Source organism: Hyperolius riggenbachi, chromosome 6, assembly GCF_040937935.1.
Source record: "Hyperolius riggenbachi isolate aHypRig1 chromosome 6, aHypRig1.pri, whole genome shotgun sequence".
Taxonomy (NCBI): Eukaryota; Metazoa; Chordata; class Amphibia; order Anura; family Hyperoliidae; genus Hyperolius; species Hyperolius riggenbachi.
The window spans coordinates 141769653-141786776 of NC_090651.1; the positions used below are offsets into that span (position 1 = coordinate 141769653).

General features: G+C 42.2%; 1 protein-coding gene across 8 annotated transcripts in view; it reads right to left on the reverse strand.

Moving 5' to 3' along the window:
* The window catches only part of COL11A1 (collagen type XI alpha 1 chain), a 782075-nt gene that overhangs the window by 282779 nt on the left and 482172 nt on the right, over nucleotides 1–17124 (reverse strand). Inside the window, exon 1 of one of the 8 annotated variants that reach the window (XM_068240022.1) lies at nucleotides 14240–14370. The exons of the other annotated variants lie outside the window; for them this stretch is intronic. Within the exon in view, the coding sequence (XP_068096123.1) occupies nucleotides 14240–14327 (88 nt within the window). The 5' untranslated portion in view covers nucleotides 14328–14370. Of the gene's footprint in view, nucleotides 1–14239; nucleotides 14371–17124 lie in introns of those variants that run through there. 8 annotated transcript variants of the gene reach the window in all.

Consider the following 17124-nt stretch of genomic DNA (forward strand, 5'->3'; position numbering starts at 1 on the left):
CTGTAATCGCACAGACATTACAGGTCACGTGCCACCTTATTTGTCCTATGAATGCCAGACCACTTTCATGTATTCCTCACGCTATGGCAACATATTCTCTCCATTACTGCAGCCTGGCTTCCATCCAAGCACATTAATGTTCACAGTGGTGAGTGTGCGCCAGTGGCCTATCAACACATCACTAATAGTATAGGAGTTCAAATAACTCAAATTATTTTATATGTGGATTAATATTTCACTAAATGTCATTATGAACAGTATAATGTAGTACAAAAGACAATCAAATATGAAAAAAGGACAGTTTAGGATTCACATTTCCCTAAATGGTCAGGCTTACACATGAGAGAATCATCCACCAGGCAACCGGCTGGTGTCAAGGGGGCCACCTGCCACCTTCTTTGACCTCTCTACACTTCAGCTTACCAAAAAGACCACAAGGGGGGGGGGGGGGGAATCTACTACCTTGCCCAGAGCCCCATTACATCTTAATCCATATCTGGGCTTATAAGGCATATGACCTAGAAGTATATAGAAGCAGTCATACTTCCTGGCTGCTATCAAGATCTTTTTTGGCTTCAGTGGTTTCTGCGTTACACACCTGAGACAAGCTTGAAAACCGGAGTCAGAGCACCTGATCTGCATACGGCTTCTGGGTCAGTCATTCTGAAAGGAATAAAGGCTGAGGTTTGGAAGAGTGGATATTCAAGTGCCGAGATTAGCCCTTTCCAATCCTATGCTGGACAATGGCCAACACTGGCACTTTCCAGTTCAACAGAAAAACATGGCCACTGCTAGGGGAGCCGTTACTGGATCTAGTCCGGCATGGCATCATCCCCTTTAGATGGAGATGTTGGACTGAGTCTGAGATTTTGATCGCCAAAGGCCTGCATAATTTAATTATGTGGGGTGAATCTAGTCTAGCGTGGCGTACTCCTACGTGGATCAAAGTGTCGTACAAAGTCATAACAAGTGTGGCCACAACAACACCTGATTTGGAGAATAGACACTTGAATCAGAGGGACAGAGGGTAGGTAATTGGGGATCCCTCAGCTGTGGGCTTCCCCCTGTTGTTGTCCCACCCTATCCATAGTTACACTTCTGCAACGGGTCCTTCCTTATCTTTCAGCCCTTTAAAAACTAGTTGAAACAGGACAAAAGTGAGAGAAATATGAAGCTGTTATGACTATATCTTTCTTTTATTTTTATTTTTTATGCCAATGACTGGTTATCATTCCAATCGCTTGGCTTCAGCATTCAGCAAACACCTGAAACAATCACTCAGCAAAAGAGTACAAGTTAAACGAAAGCAGCCGATCTGCATATTACTTGGCGGTCAGAAGTTTTAAAAGGCAAAAGATCAGCAGCGCAACAGCCAGGCAAGTAGCATCCAGTAAAAGGAAAGAAGTCAGGTATGATAGCCTTGATATTCTTATTTTAGCACAAATTTATATACTGCCAACGCATTTGCACGTGTGAGCACAAACTCAGTGAGGACATACAAAACATACATAAAAACCGTCCGGAGTGAGAACCCCATGTTGTAGTTTTTAACTTTCCTTAGGGACCAAACATATATACTGAGCTGCACATGCCACTCATTCAAGAATGCCTCCAGATCATTGCTGGACAAGTCTCTGCACCTATTCAAACTAATTTGGTGCCATGTGGAATGCTACAAAGAACTGTGCCAGAAGTATTTAAGTGCAACAGGATGCTTGGCTCCATTTAACTGAATGGAGCCATTGGCGCATAAGCTACATAGTGCGGTTATATAGGATACATTCCCGCCCCTAGACCATCTTTCCCTTTGCTTTTGCAGCAGTGATCTTCCCCCATTCCATGTGCTGTCCCTCTTCCATGTGTAGCATCCATGTTTAGCAGCTCCCTTAAGCAGCATCCCTCCTCTTCCACCTGCTGCTCCCCCTTTGCAGCTTTTCTTTTCTATCTCTAGGCTTCTCTATAATATTCATCAACTGCTTTTCCATCTCCAGCCCTGCACCATTGGGCAGCAGACTCCACAGGCCCAGGCCTGTTTTGTCTTTTAGGAAGTTCAGCCCTCCTAGTATCAGCAATAGATAACAAAAAAAACCCAACTTGTTTGGTTCTGCATCTAGCATACTTTAATAACAAGTGTGAGACCTCTCTTCTGCATAATGGCTGAGCTGCTCTTTATCAGTTTAGCCATTCGGCTGCTGGCCAAAGAGCTGGTCAGCTGCAATTACCTGCAACTGAATGGCAGCGGTTGTTTGGTAACACCCCACGTGTCACGTTTGACACATGGCGGCGTTGTGTTGTGTCTGAGCATAGCAACTGCCATGCTCTGATGCAGCTACATGGGGGGGTCACTTGCCCACTGCCTGTACCAAAACCTAGCAAGTGAATGATCGGTAGACAGAAGCAGCTGACTGGTAGTGAATTCACCCCCTTTAGCCGCCCATTGAAAAGAGGCCTTAACTGGACTTTTTTTAAATTAAACCAATATAGAATTTAGCATCTTGAAAATAGTCACAGTAAAAAGTCATATGCACTAATATATGTTTCAGGAGAAAAAACAACAATTCCCATATGCTTTCAGTATGACATTCCTTTGAACTTCAAAACAGCTGCCTTGGAATAATGTTTTGCTGTCCTTCTCCTCAAGAAGTGAATACATGGAGGTAATCCATATCACAGAGAAGCATCTGGATGATGTTTCTGTACTTACAGAATGCCACACACATCAAAGATTTATATCTACGCATGGCTGCACCTAACAGTTACAAGCACAAACCTTGAAATTTCCTCACAGGCAACAGACGCTCTGCCATTTACAGGATAACCCTGATCCATTAACAATTAATTCTAGGAATAAGGTTACAAACAATAAAATAAACTCACACGCCTGATATGAGTTAGATAATACTAATAAGTTTCCATAAATGTCATAGACAAGTGTAGGGTGCCCAAAACCCTCCCTCAGACCAGGCCAGTGAGGGTCTGGGGACAGGCACAAGTTGAGACACAAGCATGTCTGCAGGCATTCTCCAGCTCACAGCACTGTGCTACTGGCTAAACTGTCTGGTGCCCTGCCCCCTTTCTTTCCCAACTATAGTTGACTTTAGGTGTAGCAGCAGCATGTGTACAGTGCATGAGGCAGCTCTAGGGAACTTGACAGAGCACAGAGCCAGGTATGAGCACAACCCTGTGACCCTGCAGTGTGACAGTAAACAAGGAATTTGGGACCTTGCAGAAGGCTTCATTTCCCCCCTTCATTACAGATGTTGACTGTTCTCATTATTATCTGTATTCATTGAATATTCTGCAGAAGCTAGTAAATACAGATAACAATGCTTATAATCAGCTGACTTCTGTAGCGATAGGAGAAGAAGCACTGAGTGGGGTCTGGATGGATTAGCCAGCTGAATACTTTCTGGTATTGGGCTGCTCATGTGATAGCCCTCTTAAATCCAATCACCTCTATGTCTTTATTCCTAATTTGGCCTGACTAAGGCCCTTCTTCCCCCATTGCTCAGTTTAGATGGCCGGGCCAGCTCTAGGAAGAGTCCTGGTAGTTTTGAACTTCTTTCACTGATGCATAATGGAAGCCATTGTGCTCATGTGGACCTTCAAAACAGCAGAAATGTTTCTGTAACCTTCCCCAGATTTGTGCCTCGAGACAATCCTGTCTCGGAAGTATGTAGACAATGCCTTTGACTTCATACTTGGGTTGTGCTCTGACATGAACTGTCAACTGTGGGACCCTATATAGATAGATGTGTCCAATCAAATGAATTTACCACAGCACATCTGAAGGATGACTAGGGGAAAAGGATGCACCTGAGCTCCATTTTGAGCTTTATTGCAAAGGATGTGAATATTTATGTATATATGATTTCTCCGTTTTTTAATGAAATTGCCAAAACCTCAAGTAAACTTTTTGCACATTGTGTATGTAGAATTCTGAGGGAAAAATGAATTTAATCCATTTTGGAATAAGACTGCAACATAACAAAATGTGGAAAAAGTGATACGCTGTGAATACTTTCCGGAGGCACTGTAGCAACTCCAGAGAAGTTATCAATAAGACAAATGTATTTACTGATCTCGGGAGTAAGTAGAACTTCTCTTCTGCTTCAATGCTGCCATTGACAAGACTTCCTGTCCTGGCTCCTTGGTGTCAGTCATGGACCAGGCATACGAATTTAAAAGGATTCTAGCAGAAAGGAGAGTCTTTTAGATTCAGAAGAACTACCCAACAAGTGGGCAATTTGCATACATTCAAAATGGATGCCACGAGAATTAAGGCGCTGGGAATAGTCACAAGTAGAATATGGATACATTACAGATATCCTACTATGGATCAGTGGGATTATTCCGATAGTAAAATATCAGTCATTTTTATCAATATTTTATTATCGCCTAGCCTAACCTTACACAGAGCCCCCTCCACTGATGCCTAACCCAAAATCCCGCCCCCCTGATGTCTAACTCCAAAACCCTAACCTATGCCTAACCTTAACTGACCCCCCCCCCAAAAAAAACGTTACTTAACCCTGCAGCTACAGCTAGGCAGTTTGGGCATGACCATAGACGCCAATGTAAATAGCCCAGATTAGCATCTGTAAGAGTTAATTTGGGCGCTGGAGGTGACCGATAAAATAATAGGCACTGGGGCCTCCCGCTATACAAACTGCGGCTATATGTATGCTATATGTTATGCTACATGTATGCTATATGTAGCCACTGTTTGTACAGCTGGTGGTCCAGAAACCTGCCTTGGGCATCTCTGGTGCTCAAATTGAAACTTATAGCTACTAATCAAGGCTAATTAAGTTGGCACCTATGGTGTATCCAAATTACAGTGGCGCCTCTGGCACCCAAATTGACTGCTTCGGATGCAATTTAGCCATCTATCTGAAAGTGGCCTAGTGGTCGAGAACGCTAAATAACTTTCCTGATCTAGATAGAAAACATGGCAAAGATTGTTGCTGCTATTTGCATTCAACTGCAATACTACAAACTCAAATTCCATAATTTTCAGCAATATTAGCTAGATTCTGATATGACCCATTCAAAGCATGCCAACTTTCACCACCTAGCAGCTGACAGATCCAAACCTGATGCGCTAGGTCATTTATATGCCAAAGAATGCAACTGGAAATGTACTGTATGAAACCCTGTCATTCCTGAGGACTTACAAGTACAATGTGATTTCTACAGACTGGATACTGATTGTCCAGCTAAAATACAAATGAGAGAATGGGTGACATGATCTATTCAACATCAACACTGGGAATACACCATGAGATTTTTTTGGCAGATAGATGGTTCGATAGATAATTTCCGACATGTCAGATCTGATTTGTGATCGTTTTTCTGATTGATTACTCATAGAAGTGAATAGAAATCGATCCGAAAAAACGATCTGAAAATCGCCCGGACAGTAAATCTGCTGAAAAATCTCATTGTGTATTCCCAGCATAATAAATCCAATCAACATCTTATCATAGCTGAGCTCTAATACAAGTCATAGATTTTGGGTGGACTAGGCGTGGTGCTGCTTGATGTGTTTCTAGACATGAACACCTCGCCCATACAATTGTGGCCGGCTTTACACTTATGGATAGTGTTGCGGTGCAATGCATCGCCAACCCCTTGCATCGCACCACAATGCCAAGAACGAGCTTCATATGACCCTGAGGCAGAGTGTGCTGACAGGGTCATCTGCATAGCACCACCGCACACCCTTCGCTGCCCATTACTGCCCCTTACCCAGTGACGTACTCCCTGCTGGACTGGAAGTATGTCATTGGGATTACCAGCTTCTCCATCGTATTTGCGTTGAATGACTTCAATGCATTCCGCTGCCACTGTGTCGCCACAGAACTTACATGGTAACACGCTGTTGACTTTGTGGTGGGTTGGCAGCGATGCAGAAAGCGTATTAACTCCTCATTGAAGCACCAGTGTTACACAATGCCAATAGTGTGAACTTAGCCTTGAAGAGAACCTAAAGCGAGAGGAATGCAGAGGATGCTATCTTCATTCTCTAATAACAATGGCAGGTAATGATAAACTACAAGTGTCTAACCTTCCCTCAAGGTAAGCCCCTTGAGGATGCCTAACCCTAACCTCACTCCCAGTGACACACTAACCTATACCTAACCCTAACCTATTTGGCATTCCCCTTTGCCTCTTCTATTAGTTTCCGCACTAAGAAGAAACATAAGTTGCCATTAATGCTAAAGATTCCCACCCACAAGAACCACGAAGGACCTAAGACCACTAACGCAGTTGTGTCCGCTTCTGTATCCGCTTTTCAGCATCTGTAACATTGATGAGTGAGTAACTGAAAAGTGGACACAACTGCATCAGTGGGCTCCGGCACTTAAACGCTAACATGATTAAAAACTCCTATTTGTCTCTTTTTGTACTAAAGTGAATCAACATGTATGGAAACAATTTTTATTATATTTTAGGCAGTAGATGAATATCTATTTGATACATTAATCTGTGCCTTTATAGCTCACATGTTTTAGATCTTTTTTGAGAAAGCTACATATGAGGCATGCTCTCCCCCTATAATGTCCCCTCTACAATAAATTTTCTGCTTTCAGCACCTGCTGAGACCACCCATGTGTGTCAAATTTGTCTCTCAGCCCTTTCTGATTACTTCTCAGTGGCCAGCTGCCTCTTCTGCAGGTGTATTGGCAATAATCAGAGGGGCTGTCATCTTTCATTGGTAGATAAGGTTCACACAGAAGGCACAAATACCGATTGTGCAATAGTATATGGTTAATTATGGGAGATTCTCCTCCCTCAACTCTCGACATACAGGAGACACAGAAAGGGCTGGGCCTGACCAGGGGCTTACACTCAGAAAGGGCTGGGTCAGACGGATGGCTGCTGGCACCCGTCCTCGTTGTTCATGCCAGGAATTCACCCTGTCCTGCACTGAGCTGAATGGAAGGGTTAATCTCAATGCATTTACTGTCCTTTGTGGAAGCGCTGTGCTCGTTCAAATTTTCGGAGATGCTGCATGTAGCGTGTAGCGTCTGCAGCATTCACAGTTCTGTATACCCCCTGGGGGCTCAAAACCCAATGCTGCTCGGAAGCAGAAAAACATTTGAACACAAGCCCCGGCAGCTGGCCATGCGAACCAGCCCTAAACCGGAGAATTTTACCTACACACATTGGATTAATACACCAAGATAGTTACAGACTCTACGGTTTTCATACTGGTGGAAATGCTTAATAAATTTGTTCTCTGAATGCCATAAGTGGATTTTCTTGTGTTAAATACGGATTCATAATCTACTGGAATGTCAATTAATTCCACTCTTCTCAGTATAAACAGTATCTGTGAAGAATCAAAGAGAAGATGGATAACAGGAGCAATGATGTCACCCACCCTTACTAGGCCTCCTAGGAAATATATATAGGAATATATTTCACCAAGATGAACCTGGGGACACACTAAGCAATGACAGGCTCCCACAGTAGTTTTGTAGGCATGTGACAAACCTTCCCATTCCACCGGAAAATGTCTGATCTTGATGTTTAGCATCCTACTCCACAGTTGTGTCTTTGTGCCTAATTTATTTATTACTCATTTATAAAATATTTGATAAATTTGCTTAAAGCAGAACTGAAGATTTGCATAAAACAAACAGTTTCACTTATCTGGGGCTTCCCCAAGCCCCCAGCAGCCGTTCTGTCCCGTGCCAGTCCTGCACGATCCTCCATTCTCCCGTTGCCAGCTAGTTTCATTACCGTTGACTTGTAAGTCGATGGCAACTGCGCCTACATGCCCTGAGCCACGCGCAACTTTCTTTGCATTCCTATCCTGCAGTGGACGGTAACGTAAAGAAGGATATGTGTGGGGCGCGCAGGCGCAGTTGCCGTTGACTTACAAGTCGACAGTAAAGAAACTAGCTGGCAGCGGAAGAACAGAGGATCGTGCAGGACCGGCATGGGATAAGACAGCTGTTATGGCTTGGGGAAGCCCCAGGTAAATTAAACTGTTTGTTTTATGCTAATCTTCAGTTCGGCTTTAATTTTGTACACAGAACACTGAGCAAGTCACATCACTTCCATATCCCCTGAAGGGCTTACAAACTAATTGCCCTGCCATAGTCTAGGAAGGGTTGGGGGACACAGTTAATCTAGCACTATGTTTTTGGGATATGGGAACATACAAAAACATAGAGAAAAATGGAAACTACAAGCAGGGAGCAAAGTGGCTGGGATTCAAGCTTAGGACTCTAGCTGTGCAAGGTGACTAATCATTTAGCCACTGTGCTGCCCAAACAAAGAAATAAGCTGCTCACATGTCCAGAAGTGTCTAATAATGTAAAAACTCAAGCATAGCCCTCACTTCTCTCAAATTTCCTTATGTAGCTTTGTCATGGGCCTAGGCTCAACAAGTGAAATAAATACTTGGGAACATTTTTCATATATTTCTAGAAATATGGAGGAGCAGTTAACTTACTGGATTAATGTAGTAGCATAGCTAGTGTGAGTTTTACAATTGGGACCCTCAAGCACTCTAAACATGACAACTATCTCCTGCCAGGGATAGCCACAATGGCAGAAACAGTGGAGGGGAACAGTTTGTTATTAATTACCACACATACAGACATACTGTATATAGAGAGTATCCTTAAAGCGGACCTGAATTAAGATCTTCCGCTCTACACTAAAAGATAAGCAATAACATAATGACCTTTAAAGAAAAAGAACATTTTTTTGTAACAGCTTATAGAACTTCTGCAATAAATCTGCGGTGTGTCTGCTTCCTGCTTTCATGGAATCAGACAAAGGATTAACATCCTGTGTTTACATATTAGTTGTATCTGCTGAGGACTACCGGATTTTTGTGCTGACATAGCTTAGGGATCAAAATATGCTTGTGATTACTTGAAGATGAGGGGTCCAAAAACAAAAGTTGGAGGAGCACTCATCTATAAAAAGGAGTAAGCGTGTGCCCAATCCTCAGACCCCAGTATCCATAGGATCCAACACAAATTTTGCTTGCAAAAAGGCTTGCACCACATCGAAGTAGAAGTAAATGGCCACCATAGCCTGATTTTTGACTATGCTGTCATTTTAATGACAAAACTAATAAAGAGCTAATCTTTTTACTTCTACTTCGATGTGGTGCCAGCCTTTTTGCAAGCAAAACTTGAAGATGAGGGGGAATTAGACAGGCTCTTCTCTCTAAAAACACACAGGGTGCATTTCTCTGTTTTCCTTGTGTCCTGTGCACGAGTTCAGGTCCACTTTAACAGCATAGCACCAATAAAGTTTTCAAACAGTTCCAAAACAACATTTGAGGAGGGCCTCTGCTGGGCCCCTCTAGGCCAGGTGCCCCCAAGCGCAGTCGCAAGCTCTGCATTCCCTATTGCTTCCACGGCTGGACTTCTGGAAAGGCTGCATAGGCCCGGACCTCGGGTGACTTTTGCCCAAAGGGGCAGCTGAAGATGGAAGAGGGGTGGTTTATGCAAATGGAGCAGGAGGCTGCAAATAAAAAAGGGAGACTACAATAGTGTTGACTATACCTCCGCACCTCCTTGCTGCTGCAGTGACTGGATAAGTAACCTTGGTGTATTTCTATACTACGTTTTTTATGCCATGACAAAGCCTTGTCTCTTTTTTTAAAAGAAGATCATTAAAAGTTGTTTTTTATTGGATGAGTGCTCCTGGGATTGCTTTCTCTCTCTTGCTACTACTATATGAATTGTGCCCTAATACCGGATGTTGCACCTCCTACTGTGTATGGCTTATGACATAAATATCAGTGCTCTCGCCACAGTTTTTTCTTCTCCTGTTTTTGAATGAAATGTGTAGCAAAGCATGGAATAACTGCTACCAATGGAAGCTACTCATGACAGAAAGGAATGGATATTAAACGAGAAAGTAAGGGCGGAAAACATATATATATATATATATACACACACACACATTAGTCAGGCCTTGAGCTACACAGCTGGAAAAATGCATTTTGATAATGCTTCTAGTCTGGGTAGCATTTTCTTACTTAGCAAATAAGTGCAACCAGGATCAGAGGATCTACAATAAAATATGCATGTTGCCTTAGGATTGAAAACTCACAAGGGCCCTCTTTTTGAAATAAGCCTTGTTATTCTAGTTCTAGACTGATGCCCAACGAAAACAGTACAGCACATCAAAGCTAAGATGCAGTGTTATGCTTTATCTTTTAATACAATGATTTTGCACCCGCTATCTAAATAAAAAGTATCCTCTTAAATTGCTAAAAATTCATCCGCAACACTCAAAATGTCTCAAAATATAAAGTTGTATTTTGCAGAGATGAGTCTAAAAACAAGCAATGGTTTTGCCAAAGCATGTGAACTCTTTAATATGGTTTTGATTAATCTCTAATGGATACAAACTTCTCAAATTACAACCTACAGGGTGTGCGCCATATCCAACAGCTTCAGAAGCAGATGGCATTATCATTACCCCACCTCCCACTATTACAAATCAGCGACAGATAATGTCATCACTAGGACTGAATCTTGCTAAATTAGCAGTCTGTAATTATAAGGGATGAATGTGTTCTGTGTTGTAGACTTGATTTAACAATGATTTATGAGGTTTTCTTCTTATCTGGCTTCCTAACAGCAGTCCTGATTTACACATCTCAGGCCCCAAACATCAGAAGTGACCCTTGACACTATTCTGGCAAGAGCTCACCACCCTTTCCTGGGTCATATCAGATCCTTGTGAGTGTGGCTAAAATGTTAGGGAATTAGCAGCTGAGCAACTGCAGTTGAATGTATTTGCCTACAAGAAGACATTTATTTCAAATAAATTAGGTTGTGCCCAATTTTAAAGGGGAAAAAAAGTAGTTTGCAACTGCATAACCACTAATTAATTTTCAGCAGTTCTCACTATGGTCTGATTTGACTCAGGAAAAGTTTCCAAGCTTTTTCCAGGCCTTGTGAACCTAAATTCAGCCTGAAGTGAGGAAACTCCTTTTAGGTTAGATACTTACCTATGTAGAGGAAGGGCATTGGATTCTATAGACCCTCCCTGGTCCTCAGTCCGGCACCATCCTCCATTGAAGTTATAGCACTTCCGAACACGAGCGTATCTGTACTACGCAGCACAGGTCCGCGCTCAGATATGGACAGTACAGATGTGCCCATCTTCTGAAGCATTTGGGGACAAGAGTACTTCCGAGGCTTCCAGAAGAAAGAAATGGACACCAAAACTTTGATGATGGATGGTGCTGAAACGAGGGGATGGACCAAGGACCGGGGAGGCTCTATGGTATTCAGAGCCTTCCCTCTATTTCTGTATGCATCCTTACTTCAGGATTGCTTTAAATGATCTCAAGCATGACAATTAGAGAGGATCAATTCTCCTAGGAGAATTTCTCCTGTGAGGAGATGGAGAAGCACAAGACTGGCTTACCAGGTGATCGAGTTACACGTTTCTTATTGGTTTATCATAAGTCTGCACAAGAAGTGAACATGAAGCATCATATGATCATAGCCAACCAATCAATGAAGTGTAAATTGTATTACAGTGGTTATCCATGAGTTCTCCCTCCAGGAGAAATTCTCCTAAAAAATGATCATCTCTAGTGGAAGTTCCTTAAGTAAATTAATCCCAATGTGACTGCAGAAGGAAGTACAAGTCATTAATAATGTGCTATGAAGTAATTCTGACTGCATATATTCATACAGACATACGTTGCAAAGGCAATCTAAAGGAGATCAGTTCAGTTGAGCACCTCTCATGGCAAGAGTGTAGAAAGAAGTTTACAAGACAATCCTTAGTTTAGCATAATAGCAGAAAGTCAAATCCTCAAACATATGTTGTATGCATTAGTAGTCCAGTGTGATCTTAAATCTTCAGCAAAGGACTTTTACACCTCCCCAGTGTTAGCAGAAGTCTGTTTGCTCATACAAATGGGACATACTCAGACCACATGTGTTTATTTTATCTCTTCTGTTTCATGGGTCAAAGGGCTTCACATTCTAGGCTACAGTAAACTGGACTGAAGGAATATGTGAACAAGAATAGCCCTTGTAATAAAGCTCTGAAATACTTACAGTGCACAACTGATGTATGTAAAGCAAAGTGAGCCAGTTTAGTTCACAGAGGCATAAATCCATTGCCTTGGGGAAACTGTAGTTACAATAAGCATAGTGCAGGTTGTAATACTGCTACATGCTAAAAATGCTAGCCTGAAATCTGTAATTTTGGTCCAGATGAATAACTACTCTCAGCAGAGTTGTGCAGATGTCAGCCCACAAGCCAGATGTGACCCTAACACTTTATTAGGCTCTCAGCATCCATGAGAATCTACTTTGTGTGACATCACTATTGAATACAATTTGGCACGGACTATAACTTTTAAAACCTATATACTGCCCTTCCCATAATGACATATTTAGAAAACCCTAGCTGACTGCGTGAAGGGAAGATCATAGAGCTAGACACAATGACCTTCTATCAAGGCTGAAGCACGCCTAAGACCTCTAATAAACGTCTGCACTTATTTCAAAAGGGAGGAGTCTGTCTCACAATATCCCCAATAAAGTGTCAGACAAAAAAATGATGTCACTCTGTCCTGCTAAGGGAGTTTTCAAGTCTCAGCTTACACCAGTCATGTGCTCTGCCTAATGGCACTGTCTTTGGCAATGGCTTTTGTGTTCCTTAACAGACTGACTCCTAGTGTGAAACTGGTCAGGACTTGAGGGAGTTGGTCTTATCCTAGTGGGTCTCTGTCTTAAGGCCAGTTGGCCACATGTTCAGCACACTGCAAACTGATCAAGTACAGCTGAAGGGGGGGGGGGGGGGGAGTCTAATGAGGTCTACAAGACAGTAAAGTATTTCTCATCACTGTGCAAGGCCCTTAAATCACACATGCCAGTGAAGAGCCTACCAGGGCTCCAGCAGCAAGTCCTACAGAAAAGTTAGACCTTCGCTGTGCAAACCAGGAATGCTTTATCTATCCTGCTGAATCAATGGATCTCACTGAAAAAATTCAGCTCAAAGGGACATTCTGAAAATCCACATAGCACTCATATTTCTGTGTCAGCTACAAGTCAGAGGTGCAAGGAGCTTTAAACACGCCCCTCGGCCATGAAAGAGGAGAAAGCCAGGCCCTGTTCCTGCTTTTTTTTCCTTTAAGCAAACCCTAAGTGTCTACTTCTGTAACCATTTCACCTGCTGATCCCTGGGACTCTGCTCAAATCAGGCTTTTCAGCTCCCGATGTATCCTCATCCCACTGAAGTTTATTTAATCATTTTCTTTCCCTCTAGCTGGGCTCCTACTGCTCAACAAAGAGCCAATTGTAGAACTGTTTTTTTTTTCTCAGACTGACTTTTTAAAAAAATATTTCTCTGTTATCTTTACAGTAGTCTGGCAAGACTACACAAAGGTATATAAAATACTCACTGTTCGGAGTTAAGTGTTAGCTTGACATAACGTTCTAATGCTCTTAGATATTTCCAGATGGGGGTTGTGTAAGCCATGTGTTGTGTTTTTTTTATACATAATCACATGCTAGGCTTCCTTGATCTGGACCAAATGGTTCTGATGCAGTAACAATAGTATGGCTACAGAAATATGGAAGCTTTTAAAAGTAAACGCTCAGATTCCTTTGAAATAAGTCTGCTCATTGTGTGTGTGTGTGTGTGTGTTCATTCCATCCCCAGTTGGAGAAAACCACATCAGCCATACTAACTTAGAAAAGAGGATCTGAGAAATGAGAATGTGAGGGTATTTCTCTAATATTATTCTGTGCAGTGTCTATACTACACACAACCATACAATTTCTAGAAGACAGAACAGCTTGCAGCTGTTAAACTGTCACACACGCTAAATATATTTCAGCAGACATATTTATACTTAGATTTTCATTCAGAAATGGTGGGTCGTGGCATTTTTCCTTGAGCTTAAGTATCATTTTAACTGTTATTTCCTTCTTGTCTCCACATGTCTGGGATCCTAAGGGGCCTTCATGTGAGCAAGCCTATATAACACTAGGGGAGGTATCCTGCGCTCAGTGGCATGCATACATATTGGAAAGGGATTTGTCCACACAGGACTGCTTTGGATTTGTAAAATAATTAAGTTAACTTTACCACCAAATTGATGAAATGATTGTTTTTAACTTCTGAAAACAATCAAAAGGTCACATAGTAACTATTCCAAATGCTGATGATTAAAACCATATTGGGAAAACGTATTTGCTTGACAGATGGGCCTACTACTCACAGTCTAGGCCTATTTCCAGAGAAATAATGATTGAGCCAATCTCCTTCGAGACTAAACACCAGATCTGATTTCTTGTGAATAGGTTCATGTTACGATGGATCAGGATCAACACACAGTGGCTACACTTGCTTTTTATAGCTTAGTCTATTGTACTTCATACAGCAAGCTAAACTTTCTCTTTAGGCCACACTGGGACTGATTGAGCAAGTCGTATGCAAAGAGCGCTGAGGCAGTTGCCCATAGCAACCAGTATACAGCTGTACAATGAAACAAGTAGTCTGGCTGGTTGATCTGGGCAACTGCTCTACATTTTGATGTAGCACTCCTTATAAGTAAGCCCCACTGACTGCTATATTAAAAGAAAGGTCTGTTTTGGTCACAGTACTGTGTAATGATGTAGAACGCAACTATTTATTTTGGTCTTTCCAATCTACACTGTTTTACTAAATCACTAACTCACAGCACACAATTATCTGCTTTGTAGACTACAGAAGAGAGAAGACACCTGAAATTAACAGACAAAGGAAATAATGCATTTAGGTACTCTACACCTATCATATTTCAACAGTACAGCCCAGCCTAGCTTACAAAGTCAAGCACACTCAGATTTACAGGTCTAGGGAATGTTGCAAAGGTAAAAAAAATATAGCTACTGTATTAAAATAAATGACTTCTTAGGGAACGGTCTAGGGAGGGAATATTTTTCCAGGAGTTATCTAACAAACATAATTCTTTGCTTTCAAAAAGGCATATGTACAAAGGAAGACAGGAAAAAAAATGGCAGTAGGATGGATTGTACAGGGTGAGCACTGAGAATGCACGTTAAAAGTATATGAGGATCACAAAAAACTCTTAGGCCCATTCACACTGGGGAGCTTTTTGAGCAATTTCCGCAGTGCTTTGAATCGCTAGTGCTTTTAAAAATGTGTAACGTATAATGTATGGGCATGATTGCACTGCAGCGATCACGAGTGATTCGTGCTTTGTGGAAATTGGAAGCGCAGTGCATGCATTGATTTTTCCTGATTTTGGAGCGAATGCGGTTCAAATGATAATTTGTGAATTGCGATCACTCAAAAATTGTGTTCGTATGCAGTGAAAAAACAATAAAAAATGTTGCTAGCATTTTGCGATCCCCAGTGTGAATATTAATAAATAATGTGATTCTTTCAGGACTTGCTGGAAGTTTGTCTAGACTTCAGTATTGTGTTTGATGATTAGCCAAGATGCCTTACAGTTACAGTGAGGGTATAGATGGTAGACAAGCAACTGACATTCATAAGGAACACTGGAAGCACGTTGTCATGTTCCTAATCTAGCCTACCCGTAATCATTTGAGAGGATTTGATTTCCTTGCTGCAGTATAAAGAATCCTCAGTTCACCTTTGCAAGCACATGTTGAATAGGAGAAACCAGAAGAGGGCAGAAGGCAGTCACTCAGCATAGTACTCTACTGTATGGACTACTGTGTAAGACCACAAGCACTGCTCAGAGATCATCACACAGTGCCCTATTATTCCCTGGACCTCACGTTATTACAGCTCATACCTCAGTGTTATTAAACCCCCAATTACCAGGTTCCCCACCTAAAGCCTCTTTATCTTACCAATAGGTCAGCTCAGACTGATAGTTTCTCATTCACAAAAGGACAAAACGTTGTTTGGGACATTACTGTGACCTTAGTGTTGCCTGGTATGCCTTATGGCACTCGTGACTTTCACCCCTGTTGGACCTTTAAAGTTTATGCTTGTGCCCTCCAGGCATTTAGTCCTTGAGGTCACTGCCCTTCAACCCTAATGACCTTTAACTAGCCAGTCACCTTAAAATACACTGCTAAGTTATGTGGTGGCTGGAGCACCATTCCAACACTAAAACTAAAAAAGAAAAAAAAAGTTACATTCAATTCAAATAAGTTACATTAAATTAGATACTAGGTAGTAGTTACATTTTATTTGTATCAGATTACAACTAAGTGGTTTCATGTTCCATCCTATGTACAGACTACACCTTCAACCTATAATAGAAAAAGAAAGAAGCTGTATCATAAACCAAGTAGATCCCTGCTGGTTCTTGTAGTCCCACGCAGGTTGAATAATGTGGACTGGACGACTTTACACCTTCTAGCAGTTGTCCCCTCGTTTAGCCTAACCAAAGTAGTAACAGCTATGTGTCTACTCTATACAAAGTCTAGAGCGCACGCTAAAAGTGATACAAATAGTCATCTCGCAGTTAGTAGCAGAAAATCTCTGATGATGAGCAACACAAGGTACACAGTACCAGCGTCTCCCTTGCATCTCTGCAGCTGGGTATCTCTTGCTAGACATGCCACACTACAGTGATGACTGCCTTGCAGAGCCAAGCTAGCTCTGAATAGGGAAGGTGGTTGGGACTGAGTGTCTAGACCCACCTCTCTCACAGACGTGTCTGAATGTGACATCCCCTGGGGGGAGGAATTCCTCGCACAGAGGGATCATTGCTGAGAGAGAAAAAATCCACCCTTCTAGCCCTGTCCACAGACACCTAACGGACCACACGTCTCAGTGGTAACCTTCACCTTTCTCTCACACCTCCCAGGCCAGGAGATGCTCATGTAAAGTGAGGAGGACCATCCAAAATCCTGATAGCTCACAGCTTCTGCCATCAGATAACTGTTCAATATAGCAACTCCACAACGTGTGCGTGCTTGACTATGCCTAGAAACTGCGTGTGTGAATTACACAAACTGTCTCACTCTGTGCTCCGTGACTGCTACATACTCATAGTATGTACTCATACATGGTGTAGGAGCGTGGAGGAGCCCCCACCTTCCCATCAAATGAATGGAGACTACAGGACGCACTGTGCCATCACAGTGAATGGTGCGTTGAACTCTTCAAGAAGTCGAG